The 23,924-nt window shown below is 36.7% G+C and overlaps 1 protein-coding gene across 2 annotated transcripts in view; it reads right to left on the minus strand.

The window, feature by feature from the left end:
- Nucleotides 1-696: 696 nt before the first annotated feature.
- MTFR1 (mitochondrial fission regulator 1) overlaps nucleotides 697-23,924 on the minus strand; it is a gene marked incomplete at its 5' end in the record, with an annotated part of 33,797 nt that continues 10,569 nt past the window's right edge. For both annotated transcript variants that reach the window (XM_084229650.1, XM_084229649.1), the window contains 5 exons: nucleotides 697-778; nucleotides 2,261-2,429; nucleotides 3,258-3,513; nucleotides 5,459-5,694; nucleotides 16,650-16,765. In XM_084229650.1, the coding sequence (XP_084085776.1) occupies nucleotides 710-778; nucleotides 2,261-2,429; nucleotides 3,258-3,513; nucleotides 5,459-5,694; nucleotides 16,650-16,765 (846 nt within the window). In that variant the 3' untranslated portion in view covers nucleotides 697-709. The remainder of the gene's footprint in view (nucleotides 779-2,260; nucleotides 2,430-3,257; nucleotides 3,514-5,458; nucleotides 5,695-16,649; nucleotides 16,766-23,924) is intronic.

Consider the following 23,924-nt stretch of genomic DNA (forward strand, 5'->3'; position numbering starts at 1 on the left):
TTTAAAAAGATTTAATTCAGTAATTTTATGCCTCACTATTTGAAAACTACATTTTCTTGCTCAGTATGGCATGGCACTAAGGTGAAAACAGCTTTCATGGTTCTTGAGTTCCCTTTAAAGGAATGCACTACAGGATTTCAGCAATAACATTAACCAGTTCCGACTCAAATTCCATCTCCAAGAAAATGTGAGAGACTCTAAGAAGTTCTGTTTAAAGCAAGAATATTTCAATCTGAGTATTTCACTCCAGCAACTTGAATTATACCAGCTGTTCCATCACTGACTAGTGAATGATCCCGGAAAACCAATGACAATAGCACCCTATTCCCGTCATCACTAAAGTTTTCATACTGCTTTAAATCCAAATATATGCACATAAAATATCTGTACATAAAAATTAGTGTTTAAGAATGTCCTTTCTTTGTTCTGAAACCTATATAATTGTTTATAAGACTAGAAACCTAAGCATCCTGGCTAGACATTAAAAACATGTCAGAATACACGTTATAGAAACTTTAGAACTGACCTCATAAAAGCAAAAACAACTTAAGAGTGCTGTTATTGCTCCATCCTCTAATTAGATTTAAAAGGATACACTGAATATTAAAGGCAGGTATTTATTAAATAGTGTTCACTTCTACTAGCCAAACTGACCCCTGACAAACCAACAGCTGAACGGGGGAAGTCTTTCTCAGCTCATTATTGTCCATTAGGAATCCGAACCATTTTCAATTAAAGCCTTCATTTTTCCTGTAGACTTCAACATGTGTGGCCCAAACTAGGAAAGAAACAAAGTATAAAGAAAGATAACAATTCACATAATAACAATGATCTGCGCCCCTCCCAATTATGGATCATAGGGCTAGTGCGTCCAGGTATTATATGAGGTGGAAGAACTAGCAACTGAATGAGATAGGGTATGCAGTACAGGCTTGAAAACCCCAAGGAAAGTCGTAACAAATGACTGCCACCCCGAGCAGCTACATAGTATTAAGACCTTTATAAATACTGACATATCAATAGAATATGAATAGCAGAGGTAACCAGATTAGTTCATAAAAAAGAAAACTATAACACAATCATCTTAGCAAGACCCCAGTTTAGTTCAACTTCTCCAAATAAAGACAGAAGCACAAGTCTCTAAAAATTTTCACCACAGAAAGGGTTTCAAAGGTGCTAGAGTTTTTAAGACATCTGCCTCTCTGGAACAGATACCCCACCAACATCAACTTGAATAAAGGGACCATATAAATCAATATTTAAGAGCTTCCTTGAAATCTCCACCTGTTGGGCCTCCCCGGTGGCACAGCGCGTTGAGTGCAGCGCTGGGAAGCTGTCTGCAGCCTCTGCAGTGTGGGTTCGATGCCCAGCCAGCCAGGGAGAGTCCCACATGGCGTGGTAGACCTCTCCTGTCTCGCCTGCTGCTCCCCTCAGCAGTGTATTTTAGTTGTCTGCCTGTTCTGCTCCCTGCTGTGTCTCTGGTTGAATCCTATCACCCTCCCGCACCTCTGTTCTGTACCCCCGCTCTTGTATAAAAATAAATAAATCTGGGCCTCCCTGGTGGTCCACACTGTGAAGCTGTCTGCAGCCTCTGCAACGCGGGATCGATCCCGGCTGGGCAGCAAGAATCCCACGTAGCGCAGGAGACCTCTCCTGTGTCGCCCGCTGCTCCCCTCAGCAGTGTATTTCATCAGTCTGCCTGTTCTGTTCCCCACTCTGTCTCTGGTGAATCCTCTCACCCTCCTGCGCATCTGGCCTGTACCCTGGTTCTTGTATAAGTAAATCTTAAAAAATAAATAAATCTTTAAAAAGAAATCTATACCTGTGACCTGGCACATATTCTGCAAGGCACAGATCAAATCTTGCCCTCTTCAGAAGACTTTCACAGAGTAAGTGAGCTTTCTTTACCTCGAGTTTCTCTGTCACAACATACACACTGTCCTAATACATAAGTTTTATAATGAATTTCACCTCATTATGCTTTAATAGAAAGAAAATACAACACGGAATATTTAATATTGGAAATGCTCAGTATAGTGAACCCACGGTTAATTTCTGCTTTTATATACTTCCAGCTGTAAATTTCAAGTTTCTAAATGAAAGCTACTTTGTGGTCCGAAAAATAATCTACATGTACATAGAGACCCTGTAGCATACCCTTTGAATCTTACAGAGGACATATGAAAGTCTTGCAAAACCCAAGTACTTAGCAATGGGATGGTCATTTTATAGTAGATAAGAAGTCTGACCTAATACTCACCAACACTGTTTCTGGGGCAGACTCTGACTCCGGCTTTGGAATTCCTTTTTCAAGTTCACATTGGCTATCACTTCGATATCGATAAGCAAATTTCTTTTTCAGAGCCTCTGCTATGAGGGCAGCGGGGTCGGTAGCATCCACTGCTTTGGGCTTTACATCTTGTTCTGATCTTAGAGACGTGAAAAGAAAGCAAGAAGACATTTCAAAATGCTGATATCCCACTACTTTGTATGACTTTCCATGCCCAACAGCATTTCTCTAGCATCACAGATACTTAATAAAGACTTGATAGGTATTGCTAGCACTGAAATGGAAATCTCAGAATCAGGCTGGATAAAACAGCACAAAAGTGCCCAATGACTATCGCCGCTCCATTTCATGAGCACTGATTATGCTCTCCAAGGGTTTTCTCTGAAAGCTTGGTAACTAACATACTAGATACATTATACAACTTATGTTGACTGAATGGCTGGACAATAAAGATTTTACATGAAATAGGGGAAAAACTAATCTGCAAATGTTCATTTTGCTAATTTCTAGTTTAACTGTATAAAAGTCACTGGAGTTCATCTTTTTAAAACTAGAATTTTAGAACTACTCACAGTGTTATGTTGTTTAAAGTTCTCCAGAGGCCTAGCATTTTACAAGCTATAAAAACAAGAGGGACTGGGCCTCCCTGGTGGCGCAAGGGGTTAAGCACAGCACTATGAAGCTATCTGCAGCCTCTGCAGCATGAGTTCGATCCCCCAGCTAGCCAGGGAGCTACCCACATGGTGCAGCAGACCTCTCCTGTCTCACCCGTTGCTCCCCTCCAGCAGTGTATTTCAATCTATCTGCCTGTTCTCTTCTCCACTCTGGCTCTGGTGAGTCCTCTCACACACACATCCCCACCCAGCACCTCTGGCGTGTAACCCTGTTCTTACATGCATAAATAAATAAATCTCTTAAAAAAAAAAAAAAAAGAGGGACATGAGCATGAAGGTAAATGTATCCTCACCTTTTTACTGAGCGAAGTTTTACACTGTTCATATCTTTAAGGATCTCTAGCATATTTGGCATATCATGTTTCTTTGGACTGTTTTTAATCAAAGTCTTTCCAACATTGGCTTTTTTCTCTCTTCGCTCTTTAATCAAGTCAATAGCAGATATACTTTGGGGGAGTCCTGATGGAGGAGGGAGAGGAGGAGGAGGAGGTGGTAGTGGTGGGATAGAAGATGTTGCTGTAGTAACAGAAGTGGCAGAATCTAGATCACCTATAAAACAAGTAGAAAATCAATTTAATTCTCATGGTGATAGGCAAATGAAATTTTTAAAAGCAAAATGATGTTAAGACCTTTCATATGTCTGACAGTATCTTTAAAAAGAGTATCAGTTATATAAGCAGAATGAAAGTATTAAGTACTTGGTTAGAATCTAAATGCCTGAATTTCTCAGTCACTGTATCATTTAATCCCCAACTTTCCAAATGGAAAAGTTCTCATTAACTTAACAGGGTGTTTCTGTCATATCAAATATTCAAGTCTTGACTGTGACACAATTTCTAACTACCTTTAATATAAAGCAATCTGGGGCCTCCCCAGTGGCGCAGCGGTTGAGCGCTGGGGTGCGAAGCTGCCCGCAGCCTCTGCAGCGCCGGTTCGATCCCCGGCTGCTCCCCGGCCACCGGAAGAGGGTCCCACATGGCGCGCAGACCTCTCCTGCCGCCCGCTGCTCCCCTCAGCAGTGTACTTCGGTCCTTCTGCCTGCTCTGCTCCCCGCTCTGGCTCTGGTGAATTCTCTCACCCTCCCGCGCTTCTGACTGTACCCAGTGCATGTACAAACAAACAAACAAATAAATAAATATACATGCCTCTTAAAAAAAAAAAAAATATATATATATAAAGCAATCTGTACTGCATAAATATCTCCAACATAGAGAGTTGATTTAGTATGATAACTATTTCAAAAAACTACTTGGTAAATGTGTGCTTCACTCTGAGTATGTATACATTTAACACTTAATAAGTGTTAAAAGCCTGCACTGACTGGAAAGTGTTAAACTTCTAAAAGAAGAAACTAAAAGTTAAAGTGGTTATAAAACAAAGATCAAATGATTCATCTTTCTGCATAACTAGGGGTTAGAGTTGTTTACTGGTTGGGTAAATCTGATTAAGGGGGGAAGTTTTACTCAAGGGATTTAGGCTATATAAACTGAAAATCTAACATAAATGCCCCAAATCTCTCGTTATTTATGGCAGTTTTCCTATTCTGCCACAAGAGGGAGATAAAGCAAAAGAGAAATGTGATTTATACAAGAAAAGGGCAGGACCTTTGGTTTTTAAAGTTATACACAAACTTCATTTAAACACCGATTACTTCTCAAGCACTTGGTGCCCCAGTGCAAATGCTCTCTGTCCACCTTTCCATGTTGGTTCCATTAAAATCTAGGAGTACAAGCAAAGTAGCTCAGAAGTAGAGTAACCGTCCTTATCCTCTAGACAGAGGTGGCTAATGGGAGTCCAGCCAGGACTCAGGAACAGCACTAAAAAAACAACCACAACTTGCCAATAGGTTAATGGATTAGGATTTCAAGGCTAAGGTTTCTTCTCCAGAGTCACAATGCACATTAATAAAAGCAGTATTAAACCAGGAGTCAGAGGACCTGAATTTGGTTTCTACACTGGCTTGAAGAAGAGCTACTATGAACTTAAGGCATTTTATATAATTTCCACAGTTACTCCCATAATAACTCCATACCAAGGTAATATTAACCCATTGGTAAAGCAAAAAATGAGGCAGAAATCACTATTTTAACCTGTAACACCAACAAAGAGCTACAGTAAAGTGCTTGCCTCCGACATATATTGGTAAACAGCACACTCAGCCCTGTCAGGGCCATTTTGAGATTATCTCATGTCTCATACAACTGATGCCATTATCATAGACAACTAAGTTTCCCATAAAAAAGGCAAGCATTCACATGAGTAACAATTCAACTATCAATTTTAGAGTTTTCCCAAATATACTTACTCTTCATTCTCTCTGAGAGCATAAAGACTACCACAGAACCAAATACCACTTATGGCTAACTGGGTCCAGTACTGGACTATGCCGAGGACTGACGGTTTTCTTAAAACCCTACTGGCTATTTGCTAATAAATTTTAAAATTAGCAGCATTCTAATTTCAAGTTTTGGGGTTAAATGTAGGACCTACTGACCTGCAGTGAGATTTTGCTGCTCTTGCAGGGTCACTATTTTGGCAATCTGGGCTCGGAGAGCAGCAAGTTCATTTTCAAGAGCACAGATCTTCTGCAGTGCTTCCTCATTTGCCAGATTTGAAGTCTTCAGTTGAGGCTCTTCCGGAGACAGGTTTGGTAGGGAAAGCTGCCTGCTTGGGGGCTTCTCAAAGAAAGGAAGGTCATCCTGAAGGGGCTGCCCTGACCTCACCTCTGTCCTACAAAGAAGACAGAAAATTGACAAAGTCACAGGCTTTGTAAAGGAATATGAAAAATCATTGCCAACTAATAAAAACACAGTTCGTAACACCTGAGAACCACTTTTAGGAGGACCTTATGTTAAATACTTTCCAATAAGTTTAAAAACAAAAAAACACTTGTCAAAACTTTATGTAGATATATGCCAGGCCTGGACTTCTTGCCATCATTCTTAATTCTAATTTTCATAATATACACAAACCAACACTAAGTATTACAGATTCTAACAACATTTTTCTAATTCACGTTTGCTTCGAACTAAGGTAAAGACATGTTTTACTACATTAATTCAAAAGGATACCGGCACCCCTATGTTTATTGCAGCACAGTAATAGGTAAGATAAGGAACAGGTGAAATACGGAAACAACCCAAAAGCCCAAAAATAGGTGACTGGATCAAGAAGATGTGGTACATATACACAATGGAATATTACCCAGCAATTAAAAAAGATAAACTCATGCCATTTGCAGCAGCATGGATAGAGCTGGAAGGGATCATGCTCAGCAAAATAAGCCAGAAAGAAAAATATCGGATGGTTTCACTTATAGGAGCATTGTAGGGGAAACAAATAAGGGATCAATAAAAAAAAAATTTTAACAAACAAAATTAACAAGCAACTATAAATCACAGACATTCTGCAAGGTGGGGGGAAGGAGAGGGATCAAAGCAGGCAAGGGAAGAGCATGAGGGACTCTAGTGATGGTGCATGGGTGAATCGGTGGTGGGAATTTTACTGGGACTGCACCTGAGAGGAGAAAGTATACACTGTACAAAAAGGAAGAATGATGTAAAATACATAAAGAAATGTCTCGATGCTCAAAATAAGGTAAACTAATTACCAGTTATACTTGACTACAAAATCTAATCAGAAAGCCACTGGCTCTTCTCTAAGGTCTTGGCTTCTCCACTTCAATGTCAGTGTTTTCCATGCATCACAGCATATATCAAACTGCAAGACATACTATAACAATATGTGCCAAACAAAGCAGCAAAAACTGAAAAAATTATATTTGAACTTGTCCAATAACTAAATGGTGACATTTTCACTTGATGTAAAAAGTTGTTTTTAATGTACACTACTCCATAGCCACAAATGAAATTCTTTTGGGGTTAGGCATAAAATTCATATTGCTTTTCAACTATTAATTTATATACTTATCTACTTCCTCATATACAGTCTGGTTTTCCAGGCCTCTAAGACAGTTTTTCTTCTTTCGGCTTGAAACAAAAAACCGAAAATTTCATGTGCATTTAAGATATGCAACCTGACCTTTTGATATGCATGTTCACTTTGAAATGTTCACCACAATCAAATAAATTAACATATATCTAACTTTCCTCAATTTCCTGTGGTCATGTGACTGAGTTTTGGTTAACAAGATGTAGGCAGAATGTTGGTGAGCCATGTAGGAAGGCTGCTTAAGGATGGTGACTGTGAAAAAGAAAATCTTTCCTCTCCAGCTCCATACCGCTCTTCCGAGAGCCTTTCAGTACAAGGTGATGGCTGGAGTTTCAACCACAGAGAGCACAAAGCTAACCTTTTCTGGAAGCCTGATGTCACTGGAGCCACTATCAGCTCTAGAATATCTGCTTTACCTGTTTTGACTTGAGAAAAAAATAAACTACCTTGAGAGAAATAAACTTCCACCCTGTTGAAAGCATTACTTTAGATGTCTCTTATGTGTAGTCAAACTTAATACTATTACAACATTCACCAACATTAAATTCAATTTTAGCTTTCTTTTAACTGGACATTGGTATTTTACTGTTTTGTTTAAATGGGGAAATTCTTCAACTCTTACCTTTTGGTATTATACAGTAAATTCGATGTTTTTCTTCATGCCAACTTTTTGCCCTGTATAATTAAGCTGCCATATATATAGTGTGGCTGCAAATTGGGTTTTTACTTCTAACATTAGCAAACAAAAATACTTGGAGAATAAATGTTCTAGTTCTTACCTAGTCCCTGGTGGTTTACCTAGCAACCAACTTTAAATACCAACTTTTTAGTAATTTTGTTCATCAGTTTTCTTACTAATTTTCTATAATTTGGATATTTGTGGGATAGGGAAATGTTTGGTTTAAAAAGTTTCAATTTCCATTCCATTTCTTAGCCCCACTGGGAAGAAACAGGTGATGAAATTTCTACAAAAAGTATCCAAAGATTAAACAAAGGTAAACTTCTATAGGAACAGTACCCATATGCTGATTAAATATATTAATGTTTTTTGAAAGAGTACATACAAATTAGAGATATTTGAGCTTTAATCAACCTAAAATAATTTCATTAAGACATTAAAATTTTTGTTCAAAATCACTGTGGCTTATTATTGATGAAACAGGTTAAATTCTGATTTCTAACCCCCTGTCACAGGGTAGGTGAAATAATTTTATTAAATAGCTCTATACAGTAACTACATTGTTATAAGCAGATGGAAATTAATCTACTGAACAATTTTTTAAGCAGGGTTATTTACATGGAATAATTATACTGGTTTCCTTAACTTTATTTGTATTAACTTTTTATTAATATCACTAGTGATATAATTCTAGTCTTAAGAACAGATCTGGGTAAAATACAGAAATCTCAAATAAGTGTAGAATTAAAGTACCATAACAATTTAAAACAACAGTGGAGGGAAAAAAGAAGAGTAGTAACTGATACTACAGGAAGAGAGTGATCATGCAACAAGTTCTTAGGACAGGATGGACACCACCACCATGGCGACAGACAGCAGGGTGAGAGTAATCTGGAGTGTGACAACTGGATGGCATGGAACGAAGGAGAGAGAACAGAAACACATATTCATCTCTACTTCTCTACCCCCACCACTTGTCCATTTTCCATGAAAGGTGAGTTTTGCTTTATCAAAATGTACCTAGAAGAGATGGAAGATGGAAGTGTGGGTGATGGTTTGCTTTCATAGTATGTTTGAGTGAAGAGATGTTATGAAGTTTTAACTGCAAATAAAATTAAATTTTGGCTATCAGAATCTAATGCTACAAAACAAAGTGATGTTATAATACTACTTATTCAAAAACTAGTGGTCACTTCAGTAGAGTCTAACCCCACTTAAAATTCTTAGACATCAGGGGATTCAAAACTGCTAAATATTTTTAAGTTTGTCTTAACATGCCATCATTCAAATAATCCAATCTTTAAACTCCATGAACATTTTTCTCCAATATCCAGAACTGGAATAATGATGACAATTTGGATTAGATATTAACCACAAGGCATGTTTAAAAAGCTTACTTTCTTTCAAATATCTTCTAGACAAAACTGTAGGAGAAAATTAATGAGTATCGATCAGCAACTGTAATTTAAAGAAAAAAGTTAAGCTTCTACATTTCCCCGTAACTCACACAGGTGGATTTTATCCTTTTGTTTTTCCATCTACTGAAAATTAAGGACCAAGTATTCCTTAATCTTGAATACTAGTGAGCCAGGGTAACAGAAAAAAGTACTTAGTGTCTTTAGCAAAATGATTTAAGTAGTAGTGTCAGGTTAGTTGTATATTATGTCTATACTGTGTAAGTTTAATTATATGGATTCACATTCTCCTATGGTCATGGATTCAAATAAAGTAACTATAGGAAATGTGAAAGTTTAAATGTAGATTATTAGAAGCTAAAAAAAAGAAAGTAATCTCAAAATGATCATGTCTTCTTAAAAACATGAAGAAGAGATTTGACATTTACAGGAGCTCGAGAACCAAAAACAGGAATTGCTCTGTAATTCCTCCTTGTGTATGGAAAACACTTACTGGAATTTTTGAAATTCTCAGACATTCCCCTGTTAAAAACACAAACACATACTCTTCCCTCACAGACATCTGTTTTATAAGACAGTCAACAAATCATTCTTAGAACCAATCTGTTTTGCCAGCCTTCAGAATAGAGCTATTAAAAGCTTAGACTATAAAGACAGAATTAATCCAAACTAAAAGAAATGCTCTTTTCTACAAGTTGTGTATAATTCAAATTTTAAGATACAAAAGGAAGTATCAAAATCAATAAAAAGAGGCATTAAGTGAGGAGGTCTCAAAAGGCAAAGAGCCAATGTGATCATTTCTTAAAGCCATTTTCTGGATATTAACTTCTGTTGGCAAGACTTCTGCTACTTTTCTGTTTGTTCTTAGTTTCAAAATATTTCATGGCAGAAGGCACAAGCCCCTATTCAGATCGGCATTGCATGAGAATTATCTAGTTCTCTTTTCAAATGTTAATATCAAATGTTATATACTTTGGGAGTAAAAATGGACATTAGTAGAAAGACTTTTTAAAGCTCCACGAACTACTTCAAAGAAAATGCTATATTAAATCTCATGTACCTCTGAGACCTTTTCCCCTAATGTCACAGTAAATGAAAATTCAAAATCTGAGATACTTTAATAGCCCAGAAATACATTTTAATTGTCATTCTATTCTAAATACATTCTATTGTCATTCTAAATACATTCTATTGTCAATAGGATCCAGGGAAGAGGAAAGAGCTGGCAATTTCGTTCCCTGAAAACATAAAGTTGGGTAAAAAATTAAAAATCTTTTCAAAGCAAGTAAATGGTTGTATAAAGACAGTCACACTGGGAAAATTACTTTGACAGAGGGAAATAATCCATGAAAGGATTTTAGAGGGGGGAATAGGAAGACTTGTGAGGCTACAGACCCAGAAAACTAGTTTTAGGCTCTGTAACACAAACCACTTATTGTTTTATATTTTAAAACTGAATGTTGTAAAGTGATATTTAATATAAATGACCTCTCTCCCTTGAATACAGTAACTTATTGATGTACATTATCAGCAGATATCTAATGTCAGATAATTAAGATAAAAACGGCAAGAAATAACGCCTAGATGTCTGCTGTGCTATGAGGAGACCCTCTTGCTCTGATCCACTATGTTTCCTGGTCCTCACGGCCCATACGCTGGCGCTGTGGCAAGCTAGCAGGCTTGCAATGTCATTTCCTTTGGAATCTTGTTACTCCCTGTCATTCTCAATGAGGTCGGGGTTCTTATTGGACACTCCTTAAAAAACAGCATGTTCCCTTTATACTTAATATTCAAATTTGAAATATCAATTTGAAATATCCTTAATCAAAGTTTTAGTCTTATTTTATTCACTATCCATACATAACAGGTTATTAGAAATAGTTCCTCTCAGTCATAAGTTTATGAATATTTTGGTGTTAAGAAAAGGGGCTACTTGAAATACTTTCAAGTTCTACAAACCACACATTTTTATTAAATACTCAGTTTGATATGCATGTGGCACTAAGAATTAAGAATCAAATACAGGGCTGGGCCTCCCTGGTGGCGCAAGGGGTTGAGACGCAACCGATGAAGCTATCCACAGCCACTGCAGCACAAGTTCAATCTCTGGCTAGGGAGCTACCCACATGGCGCAGCAGACCTCTCCTGGCTTGCCTGCTGCTCCCCTCAGTCTGCCTGTTCTGTTCCCCACTGTCTCTGGTGAATCCTCTCACCCCCCTACACCTCTGGCCTGTACCCCAGTTCTTGTATACATACATAAATAAATCTTTAAAAAAAATCAAATACAATTAGAAGGTATTATATGAATATGAAATGGAGTTAAACTTGAAAAATTTATTCTTTAAATAATGTTCTACTCAAAAAGCAATCATATAGCTGTGACAATGACTATGATATCGACTAGAAGCCAGAGATTATAGTCTTTAATTTCATCATAAGTGGGCAATGTTATACTGTGTATACATCCAAAGACTACATATTCTCTTTAGGCTACTTTTATAAAAGAACAAATAGTCTTAAACAAGATTATCAATAGTATTGAGCCTTTCAAAGCATACAAATGCTTCTTAGAAAAAGCAAAAATTTCTTTCCAATTATGAGGTCATTCTGTAAATTCAAAGTAAAATGAAAATGTGTACAGTAAAGAGGAATAAAAATGAGACCTTGGGCCTCCCCTGGTGGCGCAGCGGTTGAGCGCTGGGCTGAGAAGCTGCCCGCAGCCTCTGCAGCGCCAGTTCGATCCCCGGCCCCCGGCGAGGGTCCCACATGGCGCACAGACCTCTCCTGCCGTGCCTGCTGCTCCCCTCAGCAGTGTATTTCGTCGGTCTGCCTGTTCTGTTCCCCGCTCTGGCTCTGGTGAGTTCTCTCACCCTCCCGCGCTTCTGACTGTACCCAGTGCTTGTATAAATAAAAATAAATCTTTAAAAAAAAAAAGAGAGACCTTACTGTGTGCATGCCACTTTGCTAAGAGTTTCCTCATGGTACCTTTTAAAGTTCTCACCTCAAGGCAAGTTCCAATTAATTTAATGAAAAAAAAAAAAAAAAAAAGGGAAGCTCAGAGCATTTTAAAAATTCATATGTACAATAATTATGAACAATTTATGTATATTTTCCCAGATAACTAATAACCACAACATAACTAATGTAATATAACATGACAGAAATGTCATTCACATAAATTTCATGAGAAGTAAAAAATACCTTGAATATAACATGATTTCATACAAATACAAACATGAGAGGCAGAGAAAGACTGAAACTACAATATCTGATATGTCTTAAATGTATTCGTTGTTTCTAAGATTTAAAATATAAATTATAAAAATTCCCATAGGAATGCAAGTAATAAAGGTGACAGATTAAAAAAAAAATTCATTACTTGGTGAGAATACAAGTATTCAATAACTATCAAAGTAAAATACCATTAATTCTCATCTTTTTATTCTGTCATACTATTTAAAATATAGTATGCCATTTGTGGCAACATAGATAGAGCTGGAAGGGATCATACTAAGTGAAATAAATCAAAAGGAAAAAGATAAAGTCCAGATGGTGTACCTAATGTGTGGAATATAAAGTAACTAAATTAAAAGATAAAGGACAACCTGAAAACTAACCCCTGAAAGCTGACTATAGAACTAAAGCAACAAGGAGGAGAAGGGGATACGAAAAGGGTAAAAACAAAGAGGGAAAGAAGCACAATGGGCCATGGTCATGGACTATGAGTGATTTGGTGTTGGGTGCACTATGGTGGGTGTATCTAGATATTTAAAAATAAATAAAGGGCCTCCCTGGTAGTGCAAGGGGGTAAAAGCACCGCACTATGAAGCAATCCGCAGCCTCTGCTGCACGAGTTCGATCCCTGGCCGGCCAGAGAGCTACCCACATGGCGCAGCAGACCTCTCCTGGCTAGCCTGCTGCTCCCCTCAGCAGTGTATTTCAGTTGGTCTGCCTGTTCTGTTCCCCACTCAGTTTCTGGTGAATCCTCTCACCACCCCACCCCACCCCCAGCAACTCTGGCCTGTACCCTAGTTCTTGTATGCATAAATATTTAAAAATTAAAAAAAATAAAAATTTAAAAATAAAAATAATATACATGCAAACCTGCTACCACATCAATCTTGGGTTTATTAGGTATGTAAACCTGATTTTCTGCTGCCACATGGCATGCCGTAAGATGGTATCCAATCTTCTCTGCCAGAGTGCTATCAGAAAAAGCAAGCTTCCCAAAAAGATTAAATAAAACCCAGAATCTTATATACCACCCAAATCTACGTTTTAATAAAAAAGCACTCCTTATATCAAGAACCAGAAAGAATATAAACTGAATGAGAAGACACACCAGATGCCAGATGTTACTTATCGACAGACAAGCAGCTATGATAAAAAGGCTTCAAATGAGTAACTACCAACACACTTGACACAAATGAAAAAATAGTCTTACCAAAGAAACAGGGATATAAAAGAGAACCAAATAAAAAAAATCTAGGACCAAAAAGTACAACTATAATAAAAATACAGTTGGTGGAATCAAAAGCAAAATGCAAAAGACAGAGGAAAAAGTGGTAATTATCTAGTTGGGGAGGAGGAGGCAGCCTTAAAAAAAAAAAAAACACAGAATGTCAGGCTTACAACAAATGATCTCATATTTGTGTATTCAGAGCACAAGAAGGAGAAGAGAAAGAGGGTAAGGCTGAAAAAGAACTTTATATCAAGAAATATCTTACTCAAATTTCTGAAAACTAATGACCAAAAGTTTTTAAAGTAGCTAAAAAGAGCACCTTATCTACAGATGGAAGCCTGTGACAGAGGATTTCTCTTTTTTTTTTAAGATTTATTTATTTATACAAGAACTGGGCTATAGTCACAGGCACTGTACAGTGAGAGAATTCACCAGAGACAGAGCGGGGAGCAGAACAGGCAGACAACCGAAAACACTGCTGAAGGGAGCAGCGGGCGAGACAGGAGAGGTCTGCTGCACCATGTGGGTTTCTCCCTGGCCGGCTGCCGGGAATCGAACCCATGCTGGGGAGGCTGCAGACAGCTTCACAGTGCTGCACTCAATCCGCTGCACCACCGAGGAAGCCCAGGATTTCTCATCTTAAATGAATTAGTGGGCTAAAGCCAAGAGACATTTACCCAAAGAGATATAAAGGATAGCAATCAATCACAAGCTTATTCATAGTCGCTAAAAACTACTACATCTTTATATAACATTCTTAAATGGCAAAAGTGTGAAAATACAGTATAAGGATTTCATTATTAATTAAGGAAAAGTTGGAAAGGGAAATAGGTATGACTATAACAGGTACCATGTCAGTTACTTATAGTATAAAGACACTCTGCATCTTGACCTTCTGAGTGTCAATATCAATATCCTGATTATAATATTGTGCTACAGTTTTGCAGGATGTTACCACTGGAGGAAAGTGGATAAAGGATACAGGGAATGTTTTTGTATTACTGCTTACAACTGCATGTGACGAATCTCTATCTCAAAATGAGAAGTTTAATCAAGGAAATAAACATCTTAAAAAAGAAAGTCTCTTTACCTGCTAATCCTTCAATACCTCGTCTTTGTTCATCTATTGCTATGTCCTCACTTCTACTTGTCATTCAAATCAAATTCCTTCTTTGCTCTTGGATTACTTGATTCTTATTTTATCCAGCTAATACCACTCAAATATAATTACTCTTGCTAAAGTCAATGATAATCTTCCAACTGCAAAACAAAATTAAAACTTGCTAGTTTTTGCTTTACCTGGCCTCCAAGTATTTGACAATGATAACTAGTTTATTCCCTCCCCTTCCATGATTATCTTCTACCTGTTTCCATAACACTTTCTGCTGCTGTCTCTTGAGCTGCTTCTTGGAGATGGGGTCCTCTCTTTATTTTTTTAATTAACTAAATGCTGACAGGATACATTTGTTCTGCATGTTACGTGTGTGAGTGTGTGTTCCTTGAACACTGTGATTGATAGCCACGGTATCTTCACATTGACATACAAGCTTTTCTCATCAGCATCTAGACACATAAAATTGTTTCTACAACACTGTGAATGTCCCATAGTAATTCAAACACAACATACCCCAGACTGAAATGCTTCCTACTTCCACCCACCAAAAAAATCTGTTTTCCTATGTTTTTACTAATTATTACATCATTTTCATAATTATCCTAGTCAGAATTACCCTATACTCTTCTATTAACTCTCATATCTAAACAACTTCAGTTCTTCCTAGTCTCTCATGACTTTGTCCTCTTCTCCATGTTTTCTGTCATTTTCTTAAGTTAGTTAAACTGGCTCTCTTCTATTCTTCATACTGTTTAGAGGGAAATTTTATATCAAAATCCTGTACACAGGGCCTCCCCGGTGGCGCAGCGGTTAAGCGCTGGGTTGCGAAGCTGCCTGCGCCTCTGAGGTGGTGGTTCAATCCCCGGATGCTCCCCGGCCACCGGAGGAGGGTCCCACATGGCACGCAGACCTCTCCTGCTGCCCGCTGCTCCCCTCAGCAGCGTACTTCGGTCCTTCTGCCTGCTCTGCTCCCCGCTCTGGCTCTGGTGAATTCTCTCACCCTCCCGCGCTTCTAACTGTACCCAGTGCTTGTATAAATAAATAAATAAATCTAAAAATAAATAAATAATAAAGGAGTTACTCTTAAAAAAAAAAAAGGAAAAAAAATCCTGTACACAAATGTTTATAGAAACCTTATTCATAATAGCTGAAAACTGGAATCACTCCAGATGTCCATCAACTGGTGCATGGTTAAACAAACTGTTCTGTCCATACCAAGGAACACTACTTAGTACTAAAAAAGGAACTACAGGCATACATGAAAATCTGGATGATCACTAGAGAATTATGCAAGTTTCTTTCTTTTTTTTTTTTAACAAATTTTATCACTGTGGCGTTTAAATTTCTTCCACGGCTCCACAATGCTTTCAGTAAAATGTCCAAATTTCTTAAGTCTAACATGGAAGACCTTTAGCCTCCTACCTAATCTTCGCATTCATATCCTGAAGCTTACCCTTTCCTGCTACTCTCTAGCTTCACTGAGCCATTTGGAGTTCCCAAAACGTGTTTTCTCCTGATTAGTACCTTTAAATGCATTCACTTTCCCTGAGATTCAGCCTTTCTATTTGATTGGCTCCTATTGGCCCTTGATGAGGGTATCAGGTCTAGTAACTGTACTTCTTAGACTTTATTATAGAGTATCAATATTGATTTTCTTCCCAATCTTCTCTAAGCACACCAAGTATCCCTAGAAAGCTATTACTATGTCTTACTTGAATCTCTGTATCCTTGTTATCTAAGTAAGAATGAAGAATTAAATACACCGAATTAATACTAGATGGAATAGTTAGCAACTTATTCAGATTCTTTCAAATAAATGTAGGTACTTCTTTAACTATTAACACATTGAATCAACTCATCTTGATTCAGTTTTTAAGACACAATCTCCAATGATTACACAAATTCCTTTGAGTGACCTGCACTAAACTGATTTCTCTGCTCAGTAAGACAGTAATTAATAAGTGCTGTACTTATTCAGGCTATTTAAAAGAAAATACTGCATATGTATTATCTTACAAAATAAAAAAATATTGCAACTTGATTCTTACTGCCTTTCAGACTAACCTTTGTCTCATTGAACACTCTCCTTCTTCTTCGGCTACCCATCCAATATCAGCAAAAGACACCACTGCGTCCTCTCCTGGGTGGCTGGGGCTCCGTCCTGTCGTAGGGCTGGTAAGCTGTAAGTTACAAATGAGAAAAATTCTTAATACAGCATGAAAATGTTCGAGTAAAAGTTTTCAATCACCTAAAGGGAAATCATCAGCTCTGCTATTATAAACACACGGGCAGTTTCTAACATTTCCATTAAAGTCCCCAGGAAAGGAACTGTTGCCTTATAGTATATAACAATCCCTGAATTATAATTTAATTTTGCTCAAGTTTTATTTTACAGGTCCAATGAAACTTTTTTTAAAAAAATCTCTGTTCATCCTAAAATATTAAGATTTTTTTTTAATTTAAGCACTAGAAATTCTTTTTTTCCCCGAAGAGAATATTTTTTTTAAAAAAAAACTAAAGTCACAATAACAATCTAGTGACTAATTTGTGCTAAATCTGGAAATATTTAAAATAGGTTATTGTATAAATATGCTGTTTCAATGTTGAAAATAGACTTAAAAAAAAATCTTAAACCCCCCCCCAAAACTAAATAAAAGTATTAACAATATTTAAGAAAAATACGAAGAGTAGAACAAAAATTCTCTACTCAACCTTAAACACACTGATGGAAGAACAAAATATTCTTAAAGACAAAAAGAAAAACACATGCAAATTCTGAAGTTTATTTTGAAAAAAAGGAAAAATAATTTAATTGACTTAAATTTAAGTTTTGTGATAATACCTAGGAATTAGATAGTCAATAAATTTAAAAAGTTATCAGATTAAAATACTTCTTGAAAGTTGAAATTAATTTTAAATAAAAGAATATGCAGATCTGCTTAATTGAATGGAAAAATTAAAAAGGTAAAAAAGATTTATTAATGTATTTTTGTTTTTTTTAATTTTAATAAGTTTATTTTTAAATATTTTTTTACATCTTTTTATTAATGTATTTTTTAATCAGAAAGATGGTACATTGTGCCTTTTTTAATTATTATTTTGTTTTTTCTGGGGTTTCTTTTGTTATTGTTTTTTATTATTTTCTTTTATTTTTTGTACCTCCTTATACCATCATTCCAGATCAGCGTTTGGAAGCTAAACTGAAATAATTCTTCTTCCTCAGAAGAAAACTATACCATGCAAACATATAAAATATCTTTAATATTATACAAATTTTATCTACATGTGTGAGCTGCTGGCATGTGGACCCCATTCTGATATCACAATTATCTAACATTATGAACTTAAATAGAATGGGAAAAATGACATTTTAACAATTATACGCTAAGAACACCAAGTCTTTAAAATGTCTTTTTTTTTTTTTTTAAAGATTTATTTATTTATTTATACAAGCACTGGGTACAGTCAGAAGCACGGGAGGGTGAGAGAATTCACCAGAGCCAGAGCGGGGAACAGAACAGGCAGACTGGCGAAATACACTGCTGAGGGGAGCAGCGGGCACAGCAGGAGAGTGCGCGCCATGTGGGACCCTCGCCCAGCCGGCTGGGGATAGAACCGGCTGGGGATAGAACCGGCTGGGGATAGAACTGGTGCTACAGAGGCTGCGGGCAGCTTCTCAGCCCAGCACTCAACCACTGCACCACCAAGGGAGGACCCTCTTTAAAATGTCTTAATTTATGTTTTTGCAGAAGTGGTGGTAGGAGGGGGAATTATAGGCAAGAAAAAACAAATTGTATTGAAAGAGTAGATTTAAGAAGTGAATCCTAGGCAGAAAACAAAAGCCTACTAATGGAATTAAGTTGAAAAGGCTTTCAGAACACCAATGTTTTTTATGTAATGGCGTAACTGTGAACAGAAGAGAAAACAAAGAATAAGCTTCAGCTCGTACATTATCAAGGGATAATGAATAATGACTAAAGGAAAAATCAAAATAAAATTTTTTTCACTTCTCCCCTAAATGTTTCAGAAATTTATCAAAATAAATCAATAAACAGATAATTCAGTAGATGGCTTTCTTATAAAACCTAAATAACCTAACTGAACTGGGCTCATGAACCTAAAAATTTTGGTAATATTCTGTTCCCTGTTCCTATCCATTACTGAAACAGAATGGTATACTAATTTCCTATAAAACAGTTGTCAGATTCCAACTGGGCTATGTGGTAGACTTGAACAGGAAGGCCTCAAGCACTATGGAAGCTCCCAGAGAATACAATATTTAATGGGTTGTTTTGTAAAGTGAGACATCATAAAAGCAGAACCTGAATTGTGCCTTCCTATGGTGCTATTCATGAAGAGCAGATTATGAAATTCTTTGTTTAGAAAATAACATTTTTTCTAACAGTTACTAGTTGGTACAAAGTTTGGGATATTTAATGCAAATACAATTTCATTGAGACCTCAAGATTTCTTACTTTCTCATAAATATAACAAAATGTTCTTCACAGATATTTTAATTTATATAAGAAAACAAAATGAGACAGTTCTAAGAATACTCAGAGATACAAGTCATTTTGTGAGAGCTTTTCATAGTATTTTATCATGTAATTAAAGATCAAACAACTTCTCAATTTTACAACTGTAATACTTCATAATACAACCTTATTAGATACTGATTACATTTAATCAGTGAAGTAATACCATGTCTATAATATGATCAATGATATTAAAAAGTTAATATTGTCAGAAATAATTCCAGAACTGGTAATATTTGTATTATTTCTAACTGACATTCATGCAGAAAGCAATTTTAACATATAAGTCACGTATCTACATGAGCAGTGATTTATGCCACTAAAAAAGTCTGAGTTCCTGGAGATAGCAAACCCATTCAAAAGACAAAATATAAATTGAAAAATGCTATCTTTCATTTAAGAGCCATTTCAGTTGCTGCTGAAATGTGCACTGAGTAACATAAGCATGGAATGGGAAGGACATTTCACTTTGTAAAGTATCGGGTAAGTTTGTGCAGGAAATGGAATGACAACATTAAATTCTTGGAAGTATGATTTAGATGTCACTACTGACATGCATGGATAACTGATGAAAAGTTTGAAAAAGAAAAGACCAACTTACTGAAGGTTCCAGCAAGGTCCTGTACTACCACAGCTATTGTTAGTAGGGAATAAAATGAAAACAGTAAAGGAAACTGAAATAGTTTTCACAATCCATGGCATTACAAAATTTAAAATTAAAATTGGTGCATACTAATTTAAGCATCCAAATTCCTTTATGAAGATACAAAAAAATCTCATTCAGAACAAAAATTTAACATTTGATACAATTTATCTAAAATTCAATTATATTTCAAGAATTTTACTAAATACTTTTAGATAATTTAAAGTATTCTAATAGTGAAAAACAATTTCAAAGAAAGTTATTTAAAGTGCATAAAAAATACAAAGTCTGTACAAATGTTGAAATACTTTGAGCAAAATATTAGAAAAGCTAACTTTGGCCTTATGTGACTTTTTCTAAAATAAACACACTGGTACTAGGAACCTAAATTCTCTTAGTTTGCTACAAAAAGTGTATAGTAAATATATTTGGTCTGGTTTACCACCATTTACCTATAGCCACGTGCAAAACATGTATTCTTAAAGGCAAAACAGTAATAGTCAGCTTTTTACTATAAGTATTTCTATTAGTATTTTTTCATCCCCACCCCTCTATTAGTATTTCTGTATTTACTATAAATATTTCTATATAACTATTTTTATTTTTATGTCAATTCCTACGATTTTAGGGGAAAAATAGAAATACTGCCAACTGGCAAAGCAGTATGCCTGTATAAAAGAATACCAGTCTGACAGAAGGAAAACTCAATCAAATATGTTAGCAGACTCAGACACTAATGATTCTGAGTAATATGGTCACTTAAAAAAAAAAAAAAACCTGAGTATTAAAACTGTCTATTCATGACACACCTAGAATGGTATTTCTCTCAAAATAACCTTGGAAGGTAAGTAATAGTATTCCCATGGAGAAAAATATCTTTAAGAAGTCAATTACTGAGGATGAATAAAAGATCACAATTTTTTTTTATTTACAGTTAGCTTCAAATTACTATGCCACACTGCCAAATTTATAAAATATTTAATGCTTGCATCTTGATTTGGTTATATTTAACCCCATTTTATAGCTAAAAAACCAAGACAGGGATACCACATACAGTATGACATCACCTGCTAATATAGTCCAGATTATCAAATAGTAACCAGGAAAGTGTTAAATTTAACAATTATTTCTGGTATTAATCCAGATGTTGATCTTCGTAGGTTCAGAGAGAACTACACCAAACTACACCACACTAAGTCTCCAATTTCACTACTTTCTTACAGACCAGCTTCTCTTAGTTCTTCAAATAACAACTCTGTTTTGCTGTAGGAACTCTGAACATATTGTTCTGTGTTCACATTACTTCCCCAAGTTTTTGCAAGGATGACTCTTTCTAAACTTTCCTTCAGAGAGGTCTTCCTTGACTACCATTGTTACTATTCCCCATGCTATACTACACTTTTTCCTTCATGACATTTAGTACAAGTTATAATACCATGCTTATTGGCATATTTATTTACCAGCTCTCACAATGAATCATATCCTCACCAGGAGAGAAATCATATCTGTTCACCACTGACTGACCAGTAGTACCTAGCATAAATATATGGATTTCAAGTTTATTCACTAAATAAAAATGGGCCACGGCAAGTGGCTGTTTTGCTTCCAGATTTAGTCATGAAGTGTGAATATGAGAGAATTTCATTCCTTATAATCATGTGTCACTTAACAATATGGCTACATTCTTAAAAATTGTAGTTAGATGATTTTGTTGTGTTAACATCACAGAGGATAATCACACCAAACCTAGATGGGACAGCCTATGTTGCCTATGGGATAGTGTACGTTGCCTATGGGACCACTGTCCTACGTGCAGGCAGACCATCAAGACCAAAATGTTCTCAAGTAATACATGACTTTATTACTTGGTTACAGAATATTTCTTCCATCACAAATTCAAACACTCTTAGTAAGAAAACAGTCTGAGGCAAATTTTCTGGGTGTATGGTTGACTTGTGTCTGTAGCACACATAGCACACACATAGGTTAAATTACTCAAAGGTCTTACTGTTATAGAGCTGGGATTCAAACAACTACACCACAATGTCAAATCCCCGCCCACCCCTTATCTAGTAATACTCAGGGTCATCTATTCTTTCTTTTTATTGCCTAAAGTCTTTTTGATATTTCATTTTTTAAAATACATTTTTTTACTGAGGTAAGATCAATTTATAACACTGTGTAAGTTTCAGGTATGCCTTACTTTTTTTGGATTGTAATATTATTACCCCAACATGGTACATTTACATTCCATGCTTTTTTTTTTTTAAAGATTTATTTTATTTATGCATACAAGAACTGGGGTACAGGCCAGAGGCTTGGGCGGGGAGGTTTGAGAGGATTCACCAGAGACAGAGTGGGGAGCAGAACAGGCAGATCTACCGAAATACACTGCAGAGGGGAGCAGCGGGTGAGACAGGAGAGGTCTGCTACACCATTTGGGCAGCTCCCTGGCTGGCCAGGGATCGAACTCAGGGATCAAACTTGTGCTGCAGTGGCTCCCAATAGCGTGATAGCACTGTCTTCAACCCCTGTGCCACTAGGGAGGCCCCACATTCCATGCTTTTAATTCAATTTAAAATTTATAAAACTGCACCCCAAAAGTATTTTAATAATTACTTTCTTAATTGCCAATAATCTTGCTACTGCTTTAAAGTATACTTTTTTTTTTTAGATTTTTTTTTTTATAGAGGCATGTTTTATTTATTTGTTTGTTTGTTTGTTTGTTTTGTTTATACATGCACAGGGTACAGTCAGAAGTGCGGGAGGGTGAGAGAATTCACCAGAGCCAGAGCGGGGAGCAGAGCAGGCAGAAGGACCCAAGTACACTGCTGAGGGGAGCAGCGGGCGGCGGGAGAGGTCTGCGCGCCATGTGGGACCCTCCTCTGGTGGCCAGGAAGCAGCCGGGGATCGAACCGGCGCCGCAGAGGCCGCGGGCAGCTCTGCAACCCAGCGCTGAACCGCTGCGCCACCGGGGAGGCCCTAAAGTATACTTTCTTTACCAAGATTCCAAAACACAATCCTTGTCTGAGGTCCTCAACCTCAGATGCATAAAAGAAACCCTCAAGTAGTTTTAAAACATGTATGAAGTTCAGTTTTAATAAGGCTTGAGGAGACCCTCAGTCTCTTTAAAAGTGCTATAAATGTTTTTGCAGAGAGGATGGGCGAATAAAGTTACTTATAGTAAGAGCCCTGATAATTTTTTTTTAACCATCCACTATTGAGAACTGCTACAAATCAAAACCTCTGCACCCATTCCTTCCAACCCCTCAGAAACACTACTTTCTTCATTTCCTTCATGATCTGATTTTTCTTTTGGTTTCATGAATCTAGAATAAGAACTATGAAAAAAGAAGGGTATTCTCTTATGTTGTCTTAATCTGGTTCCTACCTCCAAGGTGGCCACAATATTCAAATATACAAAAAATGCTTGTGGCCAGAAGTATGTAGTTATGACTTAAGGTCAATATGTACAGATCTGAAAGGTGTAAAAGAATCAGGGAAAGTTTGCTTATCTTCAGTTAAAGTAAATGTGAAAGGTCTGGAGATGTATTTTGAGTGTAAAGTAGCCAACTCATTTCTATAGCTCATTAAATGAAGTCCAGGTAAAGCAAATAAAGCTATAGCAAACAAGGCTTATAGGCATGTCTTTTAAATAATACAGCAACAAAACATTTATTGAATACTTTTTTATGACTCTTTTACATTTAGCACTTTATTACTAGTTCAACATTCATTGTGCCCATTAACTATATAGATGAATAACAACAAAACAACCTCCACACAAACTTTTTGTGCTTGGGCATTTTACTACCACAGATTATTTCAATAATATTTTTAAAAACCTAAAATTTGATAAAAATTACCTTTAGGAAAGTTCCAATCTGTCAATTTCCAGTTTTATGCACAAAGGCCTTGCCAATCAATTTGTAAGCAAGATTATGAACACAAGAACAATCTTCTTAGTCATCCTGAATAAACACTCACACTCTTACCACTTAAGAAGACACTTTTAGGGCCTCCCTAGTGGCGCAAGGGGTGAAGAAGCAACCTATGAAGCTAGCCGCAGCCACGGCAGCATGAGTTCGATCCCCGGCCAGGGAGCTACACACGTGGTATGGCAGACCTCTCCTGACTCGCCCACTGCTCCCCTCAGCAGTG

Source organism: Talpa europaea, assembly GCF_964194135.1.
Source record: "Talpa europaea genome assembly, chromosome: 3".
In the NCBI taxonomy this organism is placed as follows: Eukaryota; Metazoa; Chordata; class Mammalia; order Eulipotyphla; family Talpidae; genus Talpa; species Talpa europaea.